General features: G+C 41.6%; 1 protein-coding gene across 8 annotated transcripts in view; it reads left to right on the top strand.

Moving 5' to 3' along the window:
• The window catches only part of KIAA1671 (KIAA1671 ortholog), an 88089-nt gene that overhangs the window by 26875 nt on the left and 34050 nt on the right, over positions 1–27164 (top strand). For 7 of the 8 annotated variants that reach the window (XR_010073103.1, XR_010073102.1, XM_063350589.1 and 4 more), the window contains exons 5-6: positions 908–4114; positions 4843–4965. Coding sequence is in view for 6 of the 8 variants with exons in the window: in XM_063350589.1 (XP_063206659.1) it covers positions 908–4114; positions 4843–4965 (3330 nt within the window). In the remaining 2 variants the exon portion in view is untranslated. Of the gene's footprint in view, positions 1–907; positions 4115–4842; positions 4966–11075; positions 11274–27164 lie in introns of those variants that run through there. The other variant, XM_063350593.1, reaches the window with a different exon arrangement.

The following is a 27164-nucleotide window of genomic DNA, read 5'->3' as shown; positions in this document are numbered from 1 at the left end:
AATTTAAGTCAATTCCAAGTTTTTAAATTTTAAAACTTGAACAAAAAATTGAACTCTTGTACGTCGAGTATTCTTTGATTCTGTTTATTATTTGCATGCTGTGCTTTTTCAATTAATGTTATTAAAAATAACAGCTGTCAGATGCTAGTTATATTTCTTGCAAGTAGATAATAGTAAAGAATTGGCAAGAGATATTAATTCCCACTCTCTTTCATTCAGCTCCTCCTTAATATTATTCTTAGCTGAGCAGGTCCAGCTGTAAAACTTACTCAGATCTTCATATTCCTTGTAATTACTGACCATGTAACTATTTAGTTAGTGAACAGCTATGTTTGAAAAGACAGTTTTGACGAAATACAGTACATTGGGTGGAGACACCCAGGAGTTTAGACTTCCACTGAAGATGCTTCCATCCCTGTGGTGCTGTTCTGTGCTTTGCTTTTGAACTTGCATTTCTGTAGGGCTTGCAATGTAAACATTCATAAGTGTTTCTGTGGTAGCTGGGGTTATGAACCTGCTAAAGTTTTGTACTGTTTTTGCGTGCGTTGCCTTCTCTGGAGTATGATGTGGGTATAAATTCACTGCAGATTAAAATGTCTTGTGAAATCTGAGCTCAGGAACTCAGTGTCATGCATATCTCATGTGTCGACACTTGATACATTTCTCCTTTTTTGTATTAAAAGTAAAAAATCAAGCTATGAGAATTCTCTTATAGTCAAGATTCAGGAGCTGGAGCTACATGTTTGCCTTGGTCTCTGGATTTTGTGTTCAGGGAACATGGGTGTGTTTAACTTGTGCAGGGTGTGTTGCGCAGAGTAGGTACAAGCAAGTCTTAACATAAAATTTGTTATACCTCTTTTAAATAAACTTTAAATAAAATCTTAACTGTTGGAATTTCTTGTTCCAGAGCAAGGAGATCAAGCTTTCACATGGCACAGAGTTCACTGAAGCACCCGCTACTGGGAACCCTTGGAAACCCCGGCAGATTTTAAAAATAACAAATAAAGCGGATCAGATAGAGAGGAAAGGAAGCTTCCTTGGAGATGGTCAGCATTTTTCTCAGCAAAGTGAAAATCCTCTCTCTTTCACAAGCAACTTGGAAAAAAAATTAAAACCAACCACACCTGTGGAAAAGACCTACCTTAAAACTGTCCGAGCCACCATGTTTGACCATAATGTTCAGAGGCATAATGTTGCTGCCGACCACCCTGGAACTGATTCTGCACTGAGAATTAATAACGAGCTTGAGGGAAAGCATGATGTGGTGACTTCAGGGCACAACAGGCGATCATGGATGGGAGAAGCGGAGGAAACCACTGGCATAAAGAAGGAGTATCACAAGTTATCTGAGTCATTAAAACATACAGCAGATGTAGAAAAAAGCGGAAAACCAGCTTCTTCAAGTGAAGACAAGAAAATGACTCTGGGAATTTGCTTGGAAAAATCTTTGGTTGAGAAAAGTGAAAAACCCACTCCTAAAAATGCAGAAGACTCTCTAATTTACCAAAGAATAGAGCCGAGATACGAAATCTTTCATACATGTGGTGAAAGAGCTCTTAGTGAAGCCATTACAATGGCTCCTGAAAAAAAGGCCATGACACTCCGAACTAGAAAATCATCTGTGAAAGAGAATAAAAATGATGACGATGTTCTACATGCTGGTCAGTCAGCTAGGACAAATAGTAAAACTCTCTACTTGAAAGAAGATAACATCGCTTCAGAAGCTAGAGACACAAAAGTTTTTACAAGCAGGTATGTGTCGAGAGAAACTACTGATTTTTTCTCCAGTGAATGCACTTTACCTGAACAGAAAAAGGACTCTAATAAAACTGAAGCGGAACCGATATTAATAGCTGAGAAAATACCTTATTCTACAACCAAAAGTAAATCTTGGGGAATGCATGAAAAAGTAAGCAAACTACATTCTGAAATTAAAAGTGATAAGAGCGAAGTCTCTTCCATGGATAAGACAGAGGTGTCTAATACGATGAAATGCTCTTCTGAGAAAAGGAGTTTCAGACCAGGTGGGACAGACAGCTATGAATTCAGAACCGACTTTGATCGTGAAGTTATTTCGACAAGTGCAAATAAACATGGGGCCCAGTCCTCTTCAGTGCTTTCAAGCGGACAATTTTGTGAATCTTCCAGTAGCTACCATCCTGATACAAAAGTACTAACCATTAATAAAGAGGAATCTAGGGCCTTTGGGTTAAGGAAAAGTCTAGACGTGAATTGCAAAGAACAAGACTTTAGCTTAGATATTACAGCTCGTGAGAACAACGAAAAAATCAGAGTAATAGATCCAGAAGAAAAAGTCAGGAGAACCAGAAGTAGCGTTTCTGACTTGAAGATTTCTGAAAGGTGGAGGAGGAGGACCTTGCCTCAGGATTCTGTCAAGACAGAGGAAGTCCTCTGGCTCATGCCTGAAAATATCAAAAGGCTGAGTCGGACAGATTCTTTGCAATTGGATGAAGGTTCAGTTAAAAAGAGAAGCAAAAAAGGGGTGGAAGGGAACGAGACAAACCAAACTGTTCTTGGCAGTCCTGATAATTACTTGAAAAATCAGAGTTCTGCCTTTGAGCCAAAGGCAACTTATTTTGCAGTGACTTATCAGATTCCTGGTAACAAAAAAGAGAAAAGCTTTGTTGGTACTCCTAGTGCTAGTGAAACTAAGACAATTTCTAGCTCAAGGGAGGGAGCAACAATTAATCTGGATCCTGTTTTTCCTGAAAAGTCCAAACCTTTATTGCAGCAACCAAATAAAAGTTTGACGAGTACAAATTGTAGAGAAGACTCGCAGGAAGTGCGTATCAACAAGGACTGGGTCAAAGAAGATGACAAAGATGACGTTTTTTCCAAAAATATTGCATTTGGTAATTTTCATGTATCTAGGAAAGATAACCAACAGTATCATGAAAGAGGCCTGGATCATTCTAAAGAGAAAATTATAGATGTTGATGCTTTCCTGTTAAAACAGGATCTGGAAAATACAGCTCAAACTGATCTCAAAAGTAGCAGAAGAAGTGTTTCTTCTTACCATGAACCCAGATCTCCCTTGCGTTCTGCACAGTTCCATAAAGACAGTGAACCAGGCCCCCAGAAAAGGAGTGAAAATAATTATGAGTTATCTGGAAGGAAGGCTGAGGGCAGTTACAGATCCCAAATTCTTGATATTGATGCGCTTATGGCAGAATATAAAGAAGAATCGGCGAAGGCCAGCAGCGTTCCAGACAAGCTCTCTGAAGATCACAGTTCATTTAGTAGGGAGAAATCAAAGAACAAAAGAAATGTGTCAGATAGGACGACTTCTTCCTATAGCTGGAAAGAGTGGAAGGGATCAGATCACTATTCTGTTAATAACAAACAAGGTGACTGTGCAGAAGAGTACCACAGGTCAGAGAAATTAATTCTAAATGAAAAGAGCAAAGAGAAACTGGAATCCTGTAGCCCTGAATTTGATAAACAAAAATCCAAAGACAGAAAGTTCAGCCCTCCTTACTGGGGAAATCCTAGCAGCTTTTTTTCAGATAAATTTATAAATTCACCTGTGGAGTTCAGTAGGAAGAAAACGTTCATCGTTGATGAGGATGAAGAAGTGAACTTAACTTCCAGGAACCGAAGTCCAAAATTTGTAGTTGATAAGGTACAGCCTGTAAATACAGTTGGTACAGACCAAAGGCTGGAAGTTAATTTTACTTCTAAGTTGTCCGTAAAGGCAGATGATGGCCTCTTACAGAAGAAGGTGGTCACAAAAGAACAGTTCTTGGAGGTGTCTCCGGAAGGTGACTGGAGCAAAAATGTAGCAAGGAGCTCTATAACAAGGAATAAAGACACTGCGAATAAGACGACGTGTGAGAATGACTCTTCTAATCTGAAAAGTAAAACTGATTGGAAGAACTATACATCTGGTTTAGCAAGTGCACCCCCAGACTTAAGACGATCTTATTCAGAAAAGAGCCGCCAAGGAAAAGACAATCTACCGCTGATGCAGGAAGTGAGGGGAAGGAAGGACCTGTACCGAGCCAGGCAAAGCTTCCCCTTGGAAAGTGCGGATAACGGGTGGAAACAGAAGATGTCATCTCAGTCAGAGTCATTCTTCCATGAGGAGAAAAAGGTATTACCAAATGGTATCTAAGTGTGTCCTGTAACTAAAATTGAAAGTGAGGAGAAGCTGTTATTAGTCTCTACGTACCGATTTTCAGCATTAGCTGCGACTTTGCAGCAAGTGAGCAGACACATACTTTCCCTTTTGTGTTGTATTTTCTTGAGGAATTTGTATTGTCCTAGATGACTAGACTTTTGTTTCAAGTGTATAAATATTTATTGATGTTTCCATGGAGAGCTTGAAAACACTTCAAAATGTGTGCGTATTATTTTATTAATGCTATGAACCCAGGTTGTTAAATTGTTAAGTCTGCAATTTTATAATAATATGAAAAGTAGTAGTTTGGGTTTGTTTTATAAATTGTCAACAGTGATCGTTTTGGAGTTCTTTTTGTGTGTTTTTTTTTTTTCCTGAGGGAAGCTAAATTAGTATTTTTTTTTTTTTTTTTTTTTTTACTGGGTGAATGGCCTTCATTTGTATGTGAAACTTTGCTGCTGATACTGACTTTGAAATGCATGTGATTCCTTTGCCATAGTGACACATTAACGCACGAAGGCATAGCCAGTTCCATGTTGATGGCTATAATGTTTTTACATTTTGTGTTTTCAGCCTTGAACTTCCTCTGTTTGTTGTTGGTTATTTGGTTTGTTGTTTTTTTTTTTTCCAAAGGGCATTTTATATACATATGTATGCGTATTCATCTATATGTAACAACATACATATGTTTATTTTTACAGGCTTCTAGGAAAGAATGGACCAAGCAGAGTTCAGACAAACCAGACGGAACGGACTTTTCGTTGGGCTCTACTCAGAGAAGCCACCACAGTTTTTATAAGGAGAGAAGGGCAGATAACTGGACGGTATGTTATTTTGGAGGAGGTTCTTGGGCAGGGGCTAGGGGACAGATAAGGGACATGCAGCTCGGCTTACTCCATTCAGCGCTGTTTTCCTTTTTGCAAATAGCCGTGAAAGAAAGTATGTGTCCTCCTAGCAGAAGGAGCAGATGCGCTTTCTGTGGAGTTTAACTGGCAGAGAACGCTTCTCCCTGGGATTCCACCACGCTGGTTTATGCCAAATCTTCAAACGCAATGTATTAACCATGCAGCTTGTTCATTCTTCTTTCTAAGCAAAGAATTTTCATCCTGAACTCTTAAGCTGGGTCTAGATCGTTATGGTTTTTTGTTTGTTTCTCAGCTTAAATAATGAAAACTCCTTAGATTCCAGAAATCTATTTTTCTGAAAAATTGTGGGGACAAATAGAACCGTGTCATAGCCTGAAAAATCATGGGTTTAATTTTCTTTCTGTAAGCAATGCACAGTGAAGAATCACAGCTGACTCTTTTGGTAGTCTGATTTGTCTCTAATATGCATACTTTTGGGGTAAATTCCCACTTAAAGTTGTTGGGTGATGTTCTCCTAAGCTACACAAAGATTTTCTGACTTTAGTCCACAGTTGAATCTTATGTTGGGAAATAGTTAGTATCCTATGTCCAGATGTTGTTCTGAAATACACAGCAAAGATCTGGATCTTCCAAAGGTTAGGTAATGAAAGAAATATCAGTATTTTCTGTGGAAAAGAAAGAATTTGAAAACCACATCAACAGCACAGAACTCTACCATTTTAAGAGAGACATTGCTGCTGCCACTGAAATCCTTCCCTACTGGAAGAACTTGTTTTGAACCACTGTAAGCACTGCGTGGTTCTTGTTTTGTTTTTTAACCTTGTGCATGGAAACAGATTTGATGCACTGGAATGATACTGTAGTCATTCCAGAGTGCGCTCTTTTGTAACTCTACATGTACATATTTGTAATTTTTGAAAATCTGGACGTCCCACATCTTTTCAAAACTCTTCCACTTGTATGGAGAAGGGGTGACTGAAAGATGTTACTACACTGTCCCCCAAGGTCAAATCTCAGCAGTCCTCTTAGTCTGCTAGCACACTCGTGTGGTGACCGAATGTATTGCCCGCTGCAGAGATCCTGGTTTTGTAATCACTCATTCTATTTACAGCCCTTTAATAGAGAATAGACAAAAAGATAAAAACCGAAAGGAACTCAGTGAGACTTTTTTTTCCTTCTAGTGAAGAAAAAGAAAACTCCCAAACCTATAAGGATTTTGTAAATGAGTTTCTTTATAGGAGTTTTAGAAACAAGCTCATATTGTTCCAATTGTAGTCTTAAAACTTCATGGATGGTATCCAAGGGCTGGTATCCCCTTGTCTTTCCCATTTTTAGAATAGAATTCAGGTTGAATGTTCATCTTAAGGGGAGTTTGGGTTATTTGTGTTATCATTCAATCCCGAAAAGCTGTTATATGCCATCAGCTTACAGTGCACGTATGTGAAGATGTCGTTGACACGGCAGAATAGGTGGGAGAAAAGTGCTGTCAGAAATAGTGCTGGGGTAATTGAACTATTCGGGTAGTGTACTCGGATAAATATGACTGTTATTCTCCAACTTGGTTGTTAAGCGTAAGGTCACTCGGAATAAACCTTTAACTTCATCAAGTGTAGCCTGGAACAGGGAAGGGAAGCTGGCAGCTCTGCTAAAAGAGAAAACTCGCATGTCCAGCATCCACTAGAATTCAGTAGGATCCGAGTGCTTTACTCCTTTGTATTGCTTTGAAAAGCCTAATCGTGGTGTGTTTGTTGTTCTGCAGTGCCATGGTAGCAAAAAGGGCAGCCTGGCCTTCGTGCATATAAATTGTGAGTGAGCAGGTGCAGAGAAGCGATTTTTACATGTGTTGGGAGGTGGAAAACTCGCCATACTTTCATGTTTTCCAAAGCCCCACATAAATATCGCAGCAGACTACGTAGAACTGAACCATTTCTGCTGTCACCAAGGTTAATGCCTTTGTTTTCATTTGGAGAAAATGCAAAGACATTTGCTGTGCAGTCGCGGTTCTCATCAGGACGTTTCAATACTTCCCTCTGGTGGAGAGACACACTGTAGTTGTGTTTTAGGGATGCGAAAGGTCAAGATAGATCCACAGGAGAATCACAGTTAAGTGACATTGCCTCTGAATTTGAATGCAACCTGTGTTTTGCTTGGTACATCTTTGAAAGAGGATTAGAAGGAAAAAAACCTGCCACTGTTTGTTTGAACAGTTTCTAGTTTTTCTGTTTAGTTGTGAACTTTCTTTTTCTTGTGGCACAGTGACATACACAGAAGTGCTCCAGTACATATCACTGGTCGCTCAAGATATTGCTGTCTTTCTAATGTAGTGCTCAAAGTGACAATTCGCCACCTTTATCGTGGAATAATAGATTCAGATTAATTCACATTCACTACTAGTGTGATGAACTGTCCCATAGTCTTTGATATTTGGCAAACCGACTTAAATGAATACGCATTTGTTGTGTTATTTCCCTCTGCCTATAATAATAAACAGCTACTTGAATGAAATTTCCCAAGACAGCTAACGAACTCGGTTCTTATGGATGAACACAATTCTAAATGGAAGTAAGGTGCAATAGTATAATTTTACTTCTCAAAGTCGTTTCTTTGTGATTATATTCTAGGGAATCTACTTCCAATGAGGTTATTTTTCAAAACATTTTGTAGGACTCCTTTGAAATGAAACCATTACAATATCCAATTGACAGTATGGGATTGGTGGCTGAAATTGCGAAGAACGATACTCTTGAGATTTAACACTTATCTAGATTGCATTTTTTAGCTATTTTGAGCTTGTAATCCTTAAAAACAGAATAAGGCTTTTATAAAGATTCCAGTGTCACTGCTAGACTATGATCATCTGTGTTGTTACTATGGGTGGTACTTCTCTCTGTATGTATTTTACAAAGAAAATGTTCAGTGCTGTAAATACTCCAAGGCTGGTAAAGCATCACAGCATTCAAAGAGGTGATGTTCCCGCTGGAAAGGAAATGTGTTCTGTGTTAGAGCAATAGCTTCCAGACTTCACCACCTTTGAAGATTGTGGTGGATTAATGACTGTGAATGTATTGGACTGTGGTAAATGAATGACTGGACGTATCGTACTACCAGTGGTTTATGTGCTGGACTTGGAGGAAGAATTGGGCTACAGTGTCTCGGTGTACTTTGAAAAAAAAAAATCACGTGTTCTACAACCTCAAAAAATGTTTTCTCTCCCCATGAATAATAGAAACATCACAATTTGGAACTGCCTCCTTATTTATTTGGGGTGTTCCAGAATTGAGGATAACAAAGTCTGCATTTTAATGTGATAGTCTTTGAGACTGGGGAGGTGTCATGGTTTATAGCCTTCAAACTGGGAAGATCTTTGAAGACTGATGGATTTCTGAGTGTATATTTTCCTCTGAGGTCAGCAGCGTTACATGTCTTCTGGAGAGAGTACTGTAGTACTGGAGAACATGTTATGATCTGCAAAACTGTTCCTGCTGTTGTGGAGTTGGATGTTTTAGTCTTCTCTTGGCTGCCTTTTGTTGAGATGTTGAGAATGTGCCTTGCGCAGCAGCAGCCAGCCGGAGAGCCGTGTCCTTGGCGTTGGGATCGGAGCTGGACTGCCGCTTGCTGGGGGGTGTGAGTGACAAAGGTACAGGTTAAACAGCAAAGCAAAATCTTCTAACTTATGATTTCTGTGTGAATATTTTGGCCTTTATTTCTATTTCTTTTGGAGATTAGAATAAGTTTATGATTGTAAGCTTTGTTGTTAGTATTTTTTAACAAGTGACTGACTGTATTATAAATATTACTGCTAATTGTTATGTAGTGCTTATACCTTCTATTCCAACTTAAGGTTTTTTTTTTCTTTCCTTTTTCACTCTTTGATATAGCCTGATTCTAGTGAAGGAGGAAGTAGTTTTGTATTTAAAGACACTCACGTAATAGAGAATTAAGGAAAAGAACAGAATTTATGTGAATAAATAATTTCCTATTTGCTCTGCTAGAGCTAATAGTATCAAGAAGATGAAACTTTTCCCTGCCCATTTGAAAATAATCACTCCCTCATGAAGTCAAATACTCTGTATGTTGTGCTTTAGCCCTGCCTGCATCACAGGTATAAAAATAAAGTTGTTCTTATGTTTGTTCCGGACAGCTGGGCTTTTAGCTGACAGAATTAGCCCCAAATCTCAGACTCTGTAGCAGGCAGAGAGCGTGTCTGCATGGCTTCGTGTGTGGCTCAGACTATTGTAGGGGTCTCTTCCTTTAGATCTTGAATGCAATTTGGGGGACTGCAAGCCTCTGCTGTGACTACCTGTAAAATAAAAATGCTCTCTGTTTGTGTAGCCCGTTGTAAGACTTGGGGTTTTTATGCACGCTCTGTGCTCCCGGGGAGGGCACTGTCACTGCAGCGTGTGCTGGTAAACCACTTGCATTTCAAAAGATGTTTTTCTTTCATAACTTCTTGAGATTCCATCACAGCTGACACAGGTCCTTAATTCTCTGACGTTTGGTCACAAACCTCGATTCCTGATTAAGTCATCAAGACTGATAGGAGTCTTATGAATGGAAAACCGAGGAATGTGTCACGTGGCTCATCCCCGAAATAGAAGTAACTGCTCTTGCTCCGTTGGGCTGAAGGGACTGCACCCTCATCTAGAAACAGCAGCTTTAATGCAACTATGGTTTATAACCACCACTGTTGCTCTGTGTACTCAAAACTGAGCACTCTGGTACTAGAACTGGTGTAGGCACAAATCACTTTGAAGCCTCTGATCATATATTTTATTTATTTATTTTATATTTAACTTTGTTTTTTTCCTTTGGTGAGGAAAATCTAGTATCCGTAATGGTATCCATATAGAGATGCACTCACTTGAGACTGTGATGTGTAGGTGGAGGAGGATTTGTTTAAGAAAATCATGAGCTGACTCTTAAAAATATTTTGGAAATTAACTGCAAGGGAGAGAAGATAAATATTTTATAAACATGTGCAGATGAATTTATAGCTTGGCTTGTCACAGTTCACCAGTTGTTTCCAGTTCTGGTCATGACAGGTCTGTCTCTGCCCATTGAAATGCAAGTGTTCTCATATTCTGGTTGTAGAAAGCTTCTAATATTGGGGCTTCACCCCTCCCAGATGGGAACAGACGTACTAAGAAACCATCATGTGCGACTTGTTCTGTTAGTCTAAAAACTGAATCAGCCTGCGAGAAAATGACAGAGTTTGTCGGCTGTACAAGGTGGCTATTAGAAAACTGGGGGCAGATTTTTCTTAAACACCCAGAACCAAAATTTCAAGCGAAGGAGACTGTGGGCTCCTGAAGGCTGTTTTGTGTCGCCTCCGTGTTGTCATCCTCCCTCGGAAAGGTGAGAGCTGGGACGGGGGAAGGCAGTCGGGGTCCTCCCTGGACTGGCTCCTGTCACTTCTCTCTCTTTTTCCATCAAAAAAAAGGATGTAGGTCAGAAAAGTAGGAACAGATACAAGTGTTATGATTCTCGTTTTTGCTTTTCACAAAATACCTATTACTGTTTGGTCATTTAGCTCTGCTTCCTATTTCTGAAAACCGCCCCGAGGAGGAGGATGACCCAGTGTTGGTTAATAACTGGGTCTGCTCAGCCTTTCTTCCTTTTTTGGTAGTATTTGTTTGCTGGGAGCATTCCAGTGCTTTAAAAAAAGACACTTTGTTGTGTCTACTTCTTCTCGTTCACAAAAGACATTTTTATATTAAAAGCAGGAGCTTTTCTTCCATGTATTTCTTCTTTTTCTTGTACATTACCATAAAATAAGGTCAGCTCATAACCCCGACAACTGCGGTGGCATTAATAGTGTTTCATAACCCAGCCTGCAAAACAGAGTGGGTTTAGAAGCTTCTCTTTCCTTCCAGATGAAGGGCTTTTTAGCGTGCAACCCAAAGTACTATTATTAATTCTAGCCTAACACAGTCCGGATTACCGAGATGGGAGAAGTCGGAGCAGTTAGATGCTAAATAACAAGTGGTTAAGTCACATGGTGCCGGTAGCTCAGCGACTGCTTATAAGTAGCCACAGCATCTGTTAAAGGCACAGAGCTCAGCGTGGTGACGTGGGGCCGGATACACTGACACCGTACATTATTCATGTTGCTTTTAATTGCTCCGGTCTGCTTTTAACTTCTGCTGGAGGCGGGGAAGAGCGGAGAGGCTGACTCTTAACGAAGATGGTTTGGCGTTAACTTTGTTCTGTGGAAGATGGAGTATTATTACTGTCCACGTTTGCTAAAGTTGCTGCAGTATTTGTGGGTAAGTGTACTCTTTAACTGTGCTTACCAAGTTGAGAAGGTTCATGCGCAGCAGTGGTTTTACTTTGCAGTTTCTTTCTGAATCGTAACATTAAGCTTGGGATTTATCTTGGGCGAGCAAGGCTATTTTATCTTTAATACTCACTTAAACCGAGGAGACTTGCAGACTACTTGAACGTGCCTCAGAAAACCCTCTTAGTAATTGGAATGTCTTCCTTGTTTATGTCTAACTAACCATAGGAGCTGTAGTTTTGCACACTGTGTATTAGAAATATTCTTCCCCGTTCATTTAAAAGCTATCCTTGGACTCTGGAGACTGCTGCTTCCAGAAGCACCACTTTCCCTGCCGCTAGCCAGAGCTGCTGCCTGCTATTTAAGTAAAATGGCCAGTACTGATGGCTTTAGAAGTGTGGATTTTTACAATTCCTTATTTATTTTTTATTTGCCTGTTAATAGGTTTCGCGGGTCTCAATGAGCACTTCCTCTTCCAACAATCCTTAGGACCCTTTTCCATGAAAAGCTCTTTTTAACAGGCTGCTTTTGCTGTGCTAGTCTGACAGCTTTCAACAGCTACTTTTGCACAGTGAATGTCTCTTCACATTTATAAAAGACGAATTTGATTTTTAAAGCCTTTATGAAGAGATGCTGTATTACTTTGAACCTAATTACTTAATGTTTTAATTCCTTCTGTGCTAATCAGATACCAGTTCTCATTTGTTTGTGGCGTTGTCTGCATTAATCTAGCAATTTTCAGCTGTAAATTCAGTATATAACCAGCACTGACACTTTAAACCTTTTCACGTTAGCTGTTTGCTAGCGCATTTTGAAACTGTAGCGAAGAGTTGGCATCCCTCATTTCGAGTTTAATTTTACAATCCTTGCCTTGTATATGCTGTGATCAAGTGAGATGAGTTTGCCTACTGTCAATTTTTTTGCAGCTGGGAGAGGAAAATAGTACTTGAAGAACTGGGCAGTTTCTTAAAAATCCTTTCCTGTCGAAGACTGTAGTACTGTAAAACATGGAAGTCCTTGGAAATTTCTTAAGGTTTTTTATTTGATTAGCTAGATTTTTAAGAAGCAAGCTTTCTTTAAATTGCACATTGAAAAATTAGCATGATATATCAGACTTTAGTATGAAGAGGAGGCAGATGTTCTTCGTGGTTTGCCAATGTGAGAAGTCTGAAAGAGATCTCTGAATGCTTTTGCTTTCATGTATATCTGGTTATTTTCCATAAGGCCAGGAAAAAAACCCCAAACTTTCTGATCAGTCCAGAAGATCACTGGGATGCTATCTAATATTTTTAGTTTTAGTCTGTGACAGAAGAGGTATGTTATATTTTCTGTGTGTATGTGCTCCTTTCGAGGCCTTGAAGTATTTCTTAGGCATTTTCATTGGTATACGCTCCTCTGATATGTTTCAAGAAAATATTGGAAGGATAATTCTGATATTCATGGTATTAAATATATATATAACAAAAGAAATTTCAAGGGAAAAGCACAGCTGTGGCTTTTGTCACTTTCTGTGTTGATGTTACAGCTGAAGTCTACTAAGGAGATATTTATCAGTTCTCTCTATTTATAATCAGGAGTAACCAGAGATGTTGGGGTTAGTTGTCAAGCCTTGTGTTATTTAATCTATCTTGGGTAGCTAAGATACTTTTATTCATTAGGTAGACATACCTACCTGAAGAAGCTATGTCTCTTAATTAAAAAAACTATAATGAAAATCCAGTTTTTAAAGCTACTATTTTGAGTTACTGATAGGTTGCATCTCTTCTGCTGTGTATTTGTTTTACTCCTACACAGTGGTGGAGCTGTTGGACATCAGGGGACCCACTCGGTGCCAGCTATCTGCGAAGTAACTTGCTGATTCCTCTTCTGATCTTTGAATAGGATATGTATTATTGTGATGTGTAGGAAAGTTGTTAAAGGAAATCCTTGTAGCATTTTGTGAGCACAGCATAGTTTGTGGTCTGCCCGAGTGTGTGTGAAATGATGACTGTCCACCGAGAAGTCTGTGTCCTGTAGTCAGGGCTGTTGAGTGATAGCTCTAAGCTTCTGAAAAGTAGTCTTTGTGCCTGGCAAAATGTTTTGTTCGGTAGGTTGTATTAGATGCAGGCAGAGTTCTGCCCTGTAATTCAACCTTGAGCTCCCTTTTCAGTTTGAGTTGTAATAATGAGGAGAAGAGCAGGCTTATCAAACCTGGATCACTTGCAGTCTTGATGAGGCGCGCTGCAGGACTTGGAAATACTGCAGCTCACTCTTGGCTGGCGTTTTCTTTAGTGTAACACATAATACTGAAACAGGCATTACTGGGAAGCAGGTTTTCTGATGACAGAAGATGGACTAATGAGAGCTACTGAGAACTATTGCTGTAACTGTACCAACTAGCAAAAAAAAAAAAACCAAACACAAAAAACCCACAATAAAAGAGGAAAGCCAAGACTGCTGATAGCCCCTTGCAGATTGCTACATAAGGCTTTTATTCTTATGAGTCTTCAGGATGGGTGTTCCAGAATCCAGAAGTTCCTGGCTGGTGTGATAACAGTCTGGTTTTGGTGAAATTAGTTCAAGTTTCTTTGACAGGGGGAAGAGCAGGACTCTTAAACACCACTCTGTGTTTGATTTGCACTTAGTAAATTGTCTCGTCATGCCCTAAATGTGCTCACTGTTGGTTGTAATTTCTCAGAAGCTTGTGGTTTTGTGACCTCAGCAATATATCAATCCTTCTTTGATTCTGACCATTCAGATTGTAGATGGCATGAGGTATAACCTGTATGGCATACAACTGAGCTTTTGCTGGTGATAGGGGAAGAAGGGTCCAGGCTGCCTCTTAGGTCTGTCTGCAGCCCTTGGTAGGACCACCCATGGTTGGCCCTGCCTTCGTCTGGGTTTTCCCGTAGGCTGCTGGTGGTTCTCTTCTTCCTGGCATTTTCAGGGCTGGCTGTTTACCGTCCAGCTGGTATGAGCACCGATTTCTCTTGCTGCCTTTTCCATCAACCTGGAATCCAAACTTACTGAATTGCTTTCAGTTGTATTTTCAGTTTCGGACGGTATTTGTTATTTGAACCCCTTCAGTCAAACACTCAGCCGTACAGCAGAGCAGTGCGCACTAATCGCCAAATGCATTGTGGTTCTCTGTAGTTCTTCAGCTGAAATTCAGAGACTGAATCATAGCTCTCTGTATTCCACGTCATCACTTCCTTCTCTGCTCTGCCATGTACCTTCCTCCTAGCTGTGATCTTTTCATCGTCTTAATTGGTTAATTATTGTAATTATGTACTAAAGTGCCAGTCTTTCAGTGACCATGTGTTATATTTGTTATATTTTGAGTATTTTGCAGGGTACATGAGGTATTCATCATCCCTTTCCCAGCTGGTGAGGAGCTTTGCTGCAGCTGATGCAAGGTCTGACTTGCATAAGAAGTCCTTTAAGTGCAGCTCCATAGTCTGTGGTCCAGCTGCTTGCATCACTCACGCTGTCGAGCTGGTCAGCAGGCCAGGTGTGCAGCCACAGAATGAGGTTTCCTATTCCTTTGCAATGCCCTTTGTCCAATAACCAGCTTTTTTGGCTTGTTTGTGGACGCAGCCACTAGTGGAGCGCTCTCAGTTGGTTCTGTTCCTGTCCTTAGCCATCTCAAAGTTGTGAGCAATTCTTGCCCTGCCCCAGGGCATTTTGTGGGGTGCTCCAGTTTTGATGATGTAATCCCTTTTTTGGTGTATCTGAGGCTACTGGAGGAGCACACTGATAAACAGTCCTCTGTGTCACAAGTAGGACCAGGTAACGTAAGCCAGCTCGGTGAGTGGAGGCCAAACTTCTTGCGGTGGGGGCAGAGCTGGCAATAGGTAGGAAAGCTCTGGATCTGCTCCAGAATAGGTGCTGAAGGGAAAGAGTAGGAGCCCTGGCTGATTTTGAACAGGCGCCACAGTACTAGTGGGGAGAAGAGGGTTGGTGTCAGGACATGGACTGTGTTAGGTGCAGTTTTTAGTGCCTCGGTCAGGAACCAGCTGCAACTTTGATGGTTCCTTCTGCTGAGCCATCTTCAGAATGGTCCTGGCTGATTTGATGGTCTAGTGGGAGGTGTTCCTGCCCATGGCAGAGGAGTTGGAACTAGATGATCTTTAAGGTCCCTTCCAACCTGAATCATTCTATGGTGAGTGAGGGACCTGACTCAGAGTGCCGGCTGGGCTTCCAGCTGTGCTGCTGTGGTATTGGAGACAGCCGACAATCAAAATCTTGGGGCTTGGTGAAGATTGCCGTTCAATTCGGATAAGACAGATAAAGCGTGATGAGAGAAGACAGCCGGAAGAGCTGAGAGCAGCTACCAGTGACCCTCTTATATGAGAGCATACTGTAATCTCTAGTGAATATGTGGTATTTCTCTTGACAGCCCGATGTTGGCCTGGTCTCAGTTCCCCCACAGTGGTAGATGCGTAAATCCTGATGCCTCATAAAATGGATAGTTTCATTAATTTCAACTGAATGTGACAGGAAAAGCATCTGGGGCAGGTGAGTGGCTCATGATGCCTTGAAAACATGAAAACGTTATAGGAATGGTCTAAGAGTGGCCTTGGCTCCACTTGAACAAGTGGCAAAAAGACTGTGGCAGACCAGTGTCCTATTAGCAGCTGAGAATCTCTCATAAATCTTGTAGCTCTGTGTTATACATACATAATACTGTCATGCGCAGTTAAAATCAAAGCGGGCTCCAGATTCATTGCTCGGTTTTGGCCTTCTGGTATGGATGTGGTGGTGAGTCTCCCAAGCGTGCTAGCTACTGTTCTTGATGAGCTGTTTCTTTTCCGTTTTGGCACTTGTCTCTGTTCAAATAGCAAACAAATGCTACATGCTGAAAGCATGCAAAAGAAAACAGCGTGTTTTATGTAAAATGTTATCCTGCAGCACTGTTATGGTTTCAAAAGACCTTCCTATTCTTTATTCAGTCATTAAATGATAATTTCAAAATCAAAAGAAAACTGGAGTATTTCAGTAAGAAGTAAGATGTAAAGTTTGTTTTGACAAGATTGTAGTTGCTACCTTTTAAGACTGGTTTTGATACCTCTTTATCAAATGACTCCAAAGGAAGTGGCGGCTGGTTAATAACCACGCTGCCGCGGCGTGTCACTGCGATAGCATTTTGATGGGTGATGGAAGGAAACCTTAATCACCGGCCTGCTGCGTGCCACGGGTAATGGTTATCCCTGCTTTAAGGGAGGGAGGGTGTTCTGTGTCGGTGTTGTGTGGCTTCCCTTTGTGTGCACTGCCTGGGGATTTCCTGTGCTGCTGTTCTGTTATGGGCTTTACTTTTGATGATGAGACAATCGCATTTCTGGCATATATTTTTTTCAAAGACTCAAAAATCCCTTGCACCCAGGTAGTGTCTGAGGTATATCTGCTGGGCTGACGTCAGCAGCTAAATCTTCCTTTACAAATAATCTGAGTAAACGAAGCCCTGTCGCGGGGAAAAATCTGTTCGGAAAGGTGTCTTCCTAATTTCTGAATGCTGCTGTGGAAGAGGAATTCTAACTTCTGTGTCACTGTTAAGAGCAAGCAGCCAAAACAAAGCCGGCGGAGGCAGCCCGTTCCCCGCGGGAACGCGAGAGAGTGCTGTTCAGCCGCGGGAGCGATGTGCTGGCCCGAGGCCACTCGTCCTCGACCAGCTTCCGAGCTCGCACAGGGGAAACAGTGCAGAATCCAAGGCAGTTTGTTATAATTAGGTGTGGTATTAAGTTTAATTTACCATCAAATGCTTTTATGAAATAATGCATTCTAGGTTAAGTTGGTGCAATAAGGTTTGTGTTCAGTAAGATGTAACTATTTGTAGACCTGGTAATTTTTTTTTTGGGTAATGACTGTGTCATTCCAGGCTCAGAGCAGCTGGAATTAGGGGACTGTCTACCCCTGTCCTTTAATTTGAGTCTGAAGTAGTGAGTATGCTCCTGACAGGCGGCTGAAGTGGATTGTTAAACCTCATTTGTACATACAAAGCAGAGGTAACTTCACTGCATCCCTACTAATATTTTGATCTCAAGTTGTTTTGACTCAGTTCCTGCTTTCCCATGCTGTTGTCCATGTCGCTAATGCTGGGAGACAGCCAAGTTCCCACTATTGTTCCTGTTCTTTCAGCAGTCGTGAGTTGTTCATACAGCCGGTGCGTGTTTACTGTACTGAAAGGAAACAGCATTTTGGAGAGCAACTTGAGCATGGTGAAAGTAGTTCTTTGTAGCGGCCTTTCTTCAAGATACGACAGGACTTTGTACTGTAGTGCAAAGCCGCTTCTAAAAAGTAACTTAAGGTAAATCTTAAGCGTGAATGAAGCTTGGAAAAAATGTATTTGGTTTGGTGATTCATGGTTGAGGCTAATCTATACTGCCTTCCTTGATGTGGCAGGTATTTATTCTTTGCTAACCACAGTACATATTTGGCAAATTTTGATTGCTAGGGTTGGTGACTGCAGATGTCGGATGAGACTGGATTTATCTCTGCATTTATCCCAGAATTCAGCAGTATTTCACAGGTCGGGGCAGGGAAGACAGCAAATCTAGTTGAGAACGCAGAAGGAATGTCAGCAAACCAACCTTTTAGCTCCACAGAGTACCAGACCTGGCAGGAAATAATGCACTTAATCTAAAAAAAAGTAAGCAAAGGCCACACCTGTGCCAATCACCCTGATAAGCAATTTAAGATGTAGCCGCCTGCAGCGTTGTGGGGCTGTTCTTGTACCGTGCCACTGCTCTGGGCCGCAGCAAAGTGGGATGGCTGCCTGTGGCTCGGTGCAAGCCTGAGGTCGGGTGGCTTGTGGTCCCCCGCAGTGCATCGACCGTGTCCCGGGGGACATGGGAGCATCGGGCTGTTGTGTGGCCAGGCTGTGCAGCCACCCTCCCGTCGGTGACGTGGGGCTGACATGCTGGGCACGGGAGGAGGAGGAGGCAGTAAGAGCAAAGAGTCCAAGAAATAATGGAACCGCGTATGCACACAGTGTTACACAGCGATGGCAAATAAATGCTACTGCGTTTTTCATAAAAATGGCATGTTGCAAGATAAAATGCATGAAGGGCGTATTGTATAAACTTCTGCCTGATATTTGTTCTACTTACTGCGATCAATAAGTGGTTGATGTAAATGAAAGACATGTGGAATAGTGTTTTGTGGGGAGGAAACAGAAAGAACAGTCAGGCACTCGGTGCTTCCCAGCTGTGCAGTGGGAAGGTGATGTAGACAGTTGTTAGGCAGCGTGTCATTATGCTGAGAACAGCTGAAATGATTTCAGAAGCAGTTTTACCTTCCAGCTTCTTGTTACTACTCTTTGAAGAAGGAAATCCCTTGCACCAAAAAGCATGCTGTTCCTTCAGAGTGTTCTCTGAATTCTGAAAGTCTGATTTGATCCTTCAGTAGCTGGAGATTACCCGAGCACCCTCTGTGACAAAGAGAAATACTACCACATTTCTTCAGGCAGACGGTAATAAAAAGTTCCATATTTTATCACTTTGAAAAGGATGACAGAAATGCAGTATTTAAGAAATAGTAAACTTGGCATTTGCTGACTGATTTAAAAGAGCAGTCTGCTTTGGCGCAAATCTAACTCTTCAGAGAACACATCGTTCCCCGGTACAGCATGCAGTTTGTCTGTCTGTCTGTCACTTCTTGAAACTGGCCCAGCTGTGTTTGCTGTGGTTTGAATTGCCCGTGCCAACGCTTGGGAGCGCACCCAAATGGACCCTGACTTTAGGTATAGTGTTACCAAGCTACACTAAAACTTGTGAGATTCGAGGAGACGTTTTCTGACTGCTGGAACCTGCCTAATATGTTACGTGTGTGGGCCAAATCCTGCTTCCCTAGAAGCTCAGCTGTGCCCGAGAAAAGAGCTCTTCTCCCATAAGGGGTTACAGGGTGGGGATGACAAACCCCCTCCGGGCTCCATACCGGGGCTGATGGCCTTGGATGAAAAGTGAGATGTTGGCTGAGCTGTAACGCTACCAAACTGCTCAGACAGCATTTAGCGAGGTGAATCAGAGCTTCATGGCAAAACTTTAAGGAGATGGAATGAAATTGGTGAATCTGGCGTTATCCCTGAAGTCGGATTTTGATGCCTTTGCAGAAGGGTGGTGGCGAGGTGGAGTTCGAATGACTGCTCGTACGCAGGCCTGAATTGACAGTAAAACTTCATATCAGTCAAAGAGGAGGAAATACTTTGAATGTCTCTTCATATTGAATTGTCCTTTGTCATTTGCACGTTATTTGACTCACTGTTATGGGAACAAGAGATTTCCCAACCCCTCTTCTTCCTGTTACCCTTTTGAGCAGAAGTAGCATGTTTCCATGCTTGTTTTCTTGTACTTCGCTTACCTTTTTTGCCCGTGATAAAAGTTTAGCTGTTGGAAGTATTTTAGGCCACATTCTGTCCTCAGGAAGTCTCTGTTAAAGATGTTTTGCAGTTACCTGTGCTTCATGTATGAGTCCATTGGATCAAGCGATGGAGAAATGACTGTTCCCATGTTGGGCTTAATATGAGAGCCCTGGCTCTGGAGCTGCTCGGTTTTGCTGGGGATCCTGCGCAGGATCCTGCTGAAGCTTTTGCCCGATGGCTGCCCCGGCGTGGGGGGGACATTCCCCAGCTGAAGATGGGGACCTCGGGGAAAATTGGATCAGTCGCGTATTGAGATCATGTATTTAATCAAAACAACAGAACTGCTCCTGAGGAGGTTTGGGCACGTTTGCAGGGAGCATGTGGTGTTCAGCCTGCTTTGGATTTGTTTACATGCTGATATTTTCATTTCACCGTGCAAATAGCTTCCTCTTCTTAGGGATAAGTTTCACATTGTGTTTCTTGTTGACATTGGATATCTGCTCTACTGTAAGATGGCTCCTGGTTTTCCGTAGCATCTTTCTTGGCGATACAAAAGCTAATGCTTAGCTTATTGCTAAGCTTGTAGCTAATTTGTTTGTAGCCTTCCACCCACATTGGAGGGAATGGCTAGTATTTTTTTTATGGTAACGTTTATCAACAAAAGACCGTTTTCCTCTGGATTTTTATTTGTATCACTGGAAAAAGTGGTAACAATCCTTCTTTTGCTTGGCTTGATCATTTTGACGTAAACAAATGTAAAGAAAATGTTTTTAGTACTTTCCAGAATATTTGTGCTGTAGGAATTTCCTGTTTCTGTTTTGTTTTTCAGTTTTTCCTCCTCCATTGAGATGGAAGGGAAGTGCTGAATGATTATGTACATGGGCTTTCAAACAACGTAGTGTATTTTTAGCTTGTTCCCTCAGCTTTAACGTTGATAGCTTTGTCTTATACTGAAACAATTCAAGGTACAAAAACTATGCATGTTCAGGATGTTTAATGGGGCCTTTCTTAAGTTCAAGAGAAACATAGTTTGGGGGACAAAAGAATTAATGTTTTCCGACAAACTGATTTGGCACTCTAGTTGTTGCAGTTATTGCTGGCAATCATATTTAAACTTAAATTGTTGAAAAACTTAGGTTAAAAATTATATTTCACAATTACCTTTGCTTACAGATTTTCATTAATCTTGGAATAATTGCATGCTACTCTAAAATATGCAGAATTCAGGACAGAGAAAAGCACGGCTGAGTTCCTGCTTTGATTACAAATGAAATGGGAAACCGCAGTTCTTTCACTGATCCCAGCAAGGATGACCATGGTAGTAGAATGGTAAAATTATTCTGGCAGGCATAAACAAGCATGTGGAGTGTTCAGTCATGAAAAATATTAATGCGTCTTCTTTTATCCCAAGTGTAGTTCTGTAAGGAAAACAAGGAATGAAAATTTAAGGGTTTTTTTTCTTCTTTCTTCTTTTTTTTCTGCACTTTCTTCGGATGAAAGTGCAGCTTTCAAGCGTGTTGGGAGCTTAATAAGACCCGCTCTGTGCCTCTGCTTTCACCTGTTCTTGCCCCTTACGTTATCATTTTTTGATGTAAATCTGTAAGAAGGGTAGGTATCATACTTAAACGTGACTTTTCTTAAATGAGAATGGAAGGCACAGAATTTTATCTTACTGAGGTGATAGTGCTGTGATTTTTTTTTTTAATTGTTGTTACAATGTATGTGAGTGTTACATATCTTTTACAGAAACGATAAGACAAGTCTACCCCCAGCGATTCATGAGCTAAAGAATGGGTGGCAGCCACGTGCTATGAGGGAGCGTGTTGGGAAGGGTGGTGGTAGCGGTGAGGGGGACGTGGCCGAGAGCTTACGGAAGCGGGCAGAGCGTGTGGCAGCGGGGGACCAAGTGTTCCTGGTGAGGAGAGTCAGGCCGCGGGGTGGACTTCAGGCAGATTAGATGCGTTCGGTGTCTGACCTTCTTTAGCAAACATTGCAAAACGTTTCTCTGTGATAAAAAGCTTCATTTCATATGCGCTAACGTGCTTCTTGCGTGAGAGGGGGAAAAGATGAGGTCCCAGCAACATTTCTAATCTTTTTGTTGTCATGTTTGAAGCGTGTGGATGTCTGTGTGTTTCAAATTTATTGATCAGACTGGGTCACTCTGTTTTTTGGTTTTTTTTCTGTTTTTTTTTTTTTTTTTTAAGATTGATGAAGAAAAGATGTTAAAAGTGATACTCTTTGGATATAAAAGCAGTTTGGAACCTTGCACACGGAAGCTTAATCAGCTGCCCACATAACACTTCAATAGCTTTTCACAATGTTATGTTGGACAATTCTGATTGTGTGCCACAGAGAATGTTTTATTTGTCAGAAGCTGTGGGTGAGACGGGAGTCCATGTTCAGGCATAAGCTTCAGCTTTAATAAATTACCACTAGGTAGGTATGAGACAATTACCCCTTTAATGTTCCTGCCACCTTGTTGGGGTTATAGAGTGTCAAGGACCTCCCTTATACTTGTTTCCGAATCCTCTAATTCTCTTTAGAATTGGCCATTTTAACCTTTACTTCCTCAGCAGCTGATGCATTTTTCTGCTTGTTTTCATGCTTCTAACTCCCAAGCCGTTCTTACCGCAGATGCATGTATACGGAGAAGGTTGGAATGCCCGCAGCCAAGACAAATGATACAAAATGGAGTGAAAAAAATTTCCTTCCCCCTCCCCAGATGGGCCATATGCTGCTTATGGAGACCTTTAGAAACAAAACTCGCATTCTGCAGTGGGGGAGAGAGGAGCTGGACTGCAGGCGAGGACGGGGGCCCCGTCCAGTGGGAGCCGCATTGTTCCCATCCAGCGCTCAGCCCGTGCCGAGCCCAAGGAGCTGTGTCTGCTCTCCCCTTGTACGCTGCTCTGGGAACGGCTCATACCTGTTCCTTCTGCTGGCCAGGAACATTCCGCTGATGGTGTAGGGTGACCTGAGGGCTATGGGGTTTTTTGTTTCATCTTCCACTTCGGGGTGTGTGTGTGTGTGTTTGTTTTTTTTTTTTAATTCACTGCCATTTTGGCCTTCCTGCAGTCTAACCAAGTCTCTTTCTGTATGAGACCTGGAGAAAGGATATATTTTTCTTGTTTTGTTTTTCCTTGTTCTTTTTTATTGTCCTCTCTTAGCTGATATTCGAGAAGATACGTGCAGTGACTGTAAGCTATTTGGTTGTTCGTGTAACCTTTTCAGAGTATATTCATTTCTATTGGGAAAGTGGCAAAACCTGTGCCGTAGGTCTGCAGGGAAGTTTCCCCCCTGTACTCACTTTCTGTGGCAGGGAATGTTCTTGTTGCCTTTCTGCCCCTGCGTGAGGAGAATCTGTCGTGCTTGTCATAAAACATGATCGTTTTTATAATGCTTTTTGTGTTTTGTGAAGATTATCAGGTTAGCACACAGCAAGACAGAGAATAAAGCCCTACCCTACCCTTCTGTGCCTGGGAGCTGGGCTGCTCGTTTTCCCCTTACCCTGGACGTATCACCTGGAGTAGGCAGGATAGCGTGATGGTAGCTGAGTTCAGCTCTGTTATTTATCAAATAAAAGTAGTAATACTGCAGGTGAACTTCAAGAAAAAGGCAGTTGTGGAACAAGGATGTGCAGCGTGCGGGTGGCATCACTTCTGTTTTCAATGGCTGGCTGGTCAAAGCGATTCAGTCCTCTCCTAGAGCCAGCACTGCCACCGTTCCGCTACATTGCAAGGCAGGAGATGAGACCGTGATGGGTATTTGTCCCGATGTGACATGGCCTGTGTGGACACTTGCGTACTGGCGAACATGATGTCTTCAAAGGAACACAAATGAGCTTCTTAGCGAAGGTTGTCCTAAAGCAAATTTGACTGGATGGTAAATAAAGAATTCTTGTGTCCTCTTCCAGATCAGATGAGACTCAGGCTTCAGAGGCAAGTCGCAAAGTCAGTTTTATTACATAAGACTTTTTAAAGAGCAAAATGAAATTTCTTGATACTTAAGTACCGTAACCGCAATCTGGAGGAATAAATTAAAGTATTTGTCTGCAAAGCTACTGGCACTGAATTTCAAAATGTAATTGTTTTTTCCATGGTTGAGATGCAGTACTTCTTAAAGAAATCGGTATTACTCTGAAGTTATTAGTACCCCTGTTTACAATAAAGATTTTAAAATTAGCCATGGACTACATTGATGAGATACTTTATGAAGTGTTTTAGCACCTTTCTTTAAAAGCCTCTTGTATTCATGTGTGCTTGTGTAAACTTTCCAAACGTTGACCCAGGACCTGTTGCTACTGCAGTCTCGCCTTGCCCGCTGGTTTGTGAGGCATTTGGGGGCTTTTAAAATAAACTAATATGAGAAAAGTGTCTGGAAATGGAACTTCAGTTTCTGTTGTAGTTGGCGGTGTATATGAGGGGAATGCCTTTATTGTCAAGTTCTATGCAACTTGTCTTCAATTCTGAATAAGCATAAATTAAAACTGTTTTAAAACTGAGCTTAATTTGCTTAGTTTCAGTAGGAAACGAAAGTAGGAGTAGAAAACAAATATTTAGTGTAAATATTGAGATACCCAGTGTTACAGGTTACAAAAGAGTTTTCACTGTATATAGACACCGTACAAAGTCCTTCTGCGAAAACATTCCATCCATTCAACTATTTTGGGGTGTGTTTTCTTTTTCTTCTGACCATAGACTGCTTATGGTTACTGTGACAGGTGAAACAGTCCAGGCATCGGAATGAATTGGATTTATCGTACTGCCGTGAAAAATTAAAAAACAAACAAACCACAAAACAAGCAAACGAGATAAAACCACTAAGCTCTTTCATCTTCGGCTGTGTTAAGTTTCATGGGGAATCTTGGATTTGAGGGATGGGAAAGCTGGGTACAGCTTTACAGGAAAAAAGGATGGAGTGAGAAGCAAACTTACAGCAATGATTTCCTTATAGTCCACACCATGGAAATTATTTCGTGTAAAAATCAGAGAGGAAGCAAGGTTTTTGTTGTCTTCAGAGTACCTGTGCAGCGGTGTTGATGTTGTTGAGGCCTGTGTCCTAAATTTGTCCTGGGATGGCCATACCGGGTACCTGCGTCAGAGCTGGTGGTGCCCAGCGTGTTGGAAGCAGATGGGGAAGGGGTGAGTCTGAAGGATATTGAACTGTGGAGGAGGTTTCCTCACCTGCAGCAGGTTGTTGCCTGGCTTCAAGATAGAGCTGGATGCCGTGGTGTGAAATGCGTCATCTCTCTTTTCTCTCTCAGAACAGACCTTGATTTTTTTTCTCTTCTATTTCCCCTAGACGATGCGTGTCACGGCAATCTTCTGCACCCATGCACCCAGCAGCTTGTTAGGGTTTTGAAATTATGCTGCGTTTTGAGCTCTGTCAAGTATAAGCAGGTACAGGAGCCTGAACAATCCCAGTCTTTTGTTCATGGACCTCAATGTAAGCCTTTTGTTGAACGTAAGCTCTGTGTTAATTATTTTTTAAGCTTAAATGAAAGAGATTGCTATGTGTGATGAACAAAGATCAAAATTAAAGACTTTGTGCAGCAAGACTGTTCTATGAGCAGTTGTGACAGCTCCCTGACAGTAACAGAGGAAGTGTCTTTAATTCTCTACGTCTGACTTCTTGCCAGTGAAGTGAGATTTAACCTGGCAGACAAACTGAGACAGTTTTTACCCATAAATCTGATAACCTGACTGAAACTTGCGCATTTTTCAGTTTTCCCCAAATCCAGATATTCTACAAAATGTACCCAGGGGATCAATCTTTTCTTGTTTGTGTAACAGCAAGTCATTTTGAAGAGAAAGGGGGCGTGTGAGAACTGGCATGTAGATAGGAGCATTTTAAAGAAACCAACTTGATATACAAACAGTTTTGTTCTTTGCATGTGGAAAGCAAAACATAGAGTGTATCTGCCCAGGCTTTTACCAAACTCTGTGTTTTCCCAAGTTAAGAGTGTTTTAAAGCAGTTCTGTTGGTCTTGGTTTGGAATGAAAGAAAAAAACCAAAAACCTTTGCTCCAGCTGTTGGGCTTTTGTGTCTCTGCCAGATGTGCAGGGGCAGCGGAGCGGTTGGGGGGTGGTTCGTAGGGGGAGCGGGACCGCTGCAAACTGGCAGATCATTGGGAAGCCTTGAGAATATTACTTGGCGTTTCAGATGGCAGAGTACTAAAGTGTGTCTTTTTTACTTCAAACGAGAATTTGAAGGTGACATGGGACAAACTTTTATTATGTGATGTTACAATATAAGAAATTCAGCCTGTAGTTAGGAATGCTTGCTAGTCCTTCTTGGAACATGACAATTCAGATGGCAAAATAGAGAACACAGAGGCAAAAATAAGGAGGGTATAAAAAACATAAGTTGTTTTGTAGCGTCTGAGGAACCCAAGGAGTAATTGAGTCTGGAGCCGTGTAGCTAAGCTCGGCACAGTGCTGTGTCTTTAAATAGTCTGTAATGTCAAACACAACAGGTTAAATTAAGTTCTCTTACTAATGAAACAGAAAGAGGGCTGATGTGGAATGCAAGCCCAGAACAGCCTTACAAGGGCAGGCTTTGCTCCTCGGTGGTTGCTGAAGACTGAGCGTAATTGAGATGGACAAACCAAGAGCCCCAAGATGGAATTGAAGCTGTCGTGATCTTTGCAAGTACTTGACCATGATGCTTATTTGCATGTGGGATGATGACTTGCAGAAAACACTTAAGAAATGCATAAATTATTAACAATTGCCAACCGAAGTGGAGTGATGGGGTGTGAGGCAGGTAAGCGTCAGCAGAATGGGTTTCTGATTGAGGGTTCCACAAGGGAAAAGCAGAGACTTTGTTTTCGCAGTTAGTTTAAACTAATGTTGCCCATCCTTCTCTGTCACATCTGCTTTGCTGACAAAGGATCATCCAGTCTGGGGGAAAACTAATCTCCAATATCCTTTTGATAGGTCTTCAGCTGGATGGTCTTCCCAGTTCCATGCACGCTAGTGGTGGGTGGTGATGGGGCCTTTGCTTAAGACCCCGTGGGCTTGACCGGCTCACGCTCCTCATGGGCTGTGCTGCATGTTCCGCCTTCCTCTCCTGGTGCGTGCATTGTGTGCTGTGCTACATAGGCCTGTTTTTCATCTGACCTTCCAATCCTATGTAGTCATTAGCATAATTGTATGTATTTGAGAACAGGTAAAGCTCAAAATGCGCTGAAAGAAGCTTTTGGAAAATATAATGTAACCATAGAATTTTGTTTTCTAACGTAAAAGGGAAAATAGGGATTGTTACTTCTTTGCACAGGATTGTATTTTTGAGTTGTAGGTGGAATAGATGTTAATAATAAAAGTATCCAGCGATGTTTGAATAACGAGGTCCCATTTGCCACTGTGGTAATTAGTCATGCAGTGCTGGTTAGCAATGTGTGCTTTCTGTTTTCTGAAGCTGCAGACCCTTGACAGATCCGGGGTGGCTGCGGCATGAGATAATCACTACGTGTTTTTCAAGGGCAGAAGATCGGCTTGTGCTGTTCTTGTTCAGAAACAAACCATTGCTCAGCCAGAAAGACTGCCG

Source organism: Chroicocephalus ridibundus, chromosome 13 (assembly GCF_963924245.1).
Source record: "Chroicocephalus ridibundus chromosome 13, bChrRid1.1, whole genome shotgun sequence".
NCBI classification, from domain to species: Eukaryota; Metazoa; Chordata; class Aves; order Charadriiformes; family Laridae; genus Chroicocephalus; species Chroicocephalus ridibundus.
Note: the sequence above shows the minus strand (reverse complement) of the source record. Positions and strands in the feature narration are given on the sequence as shown.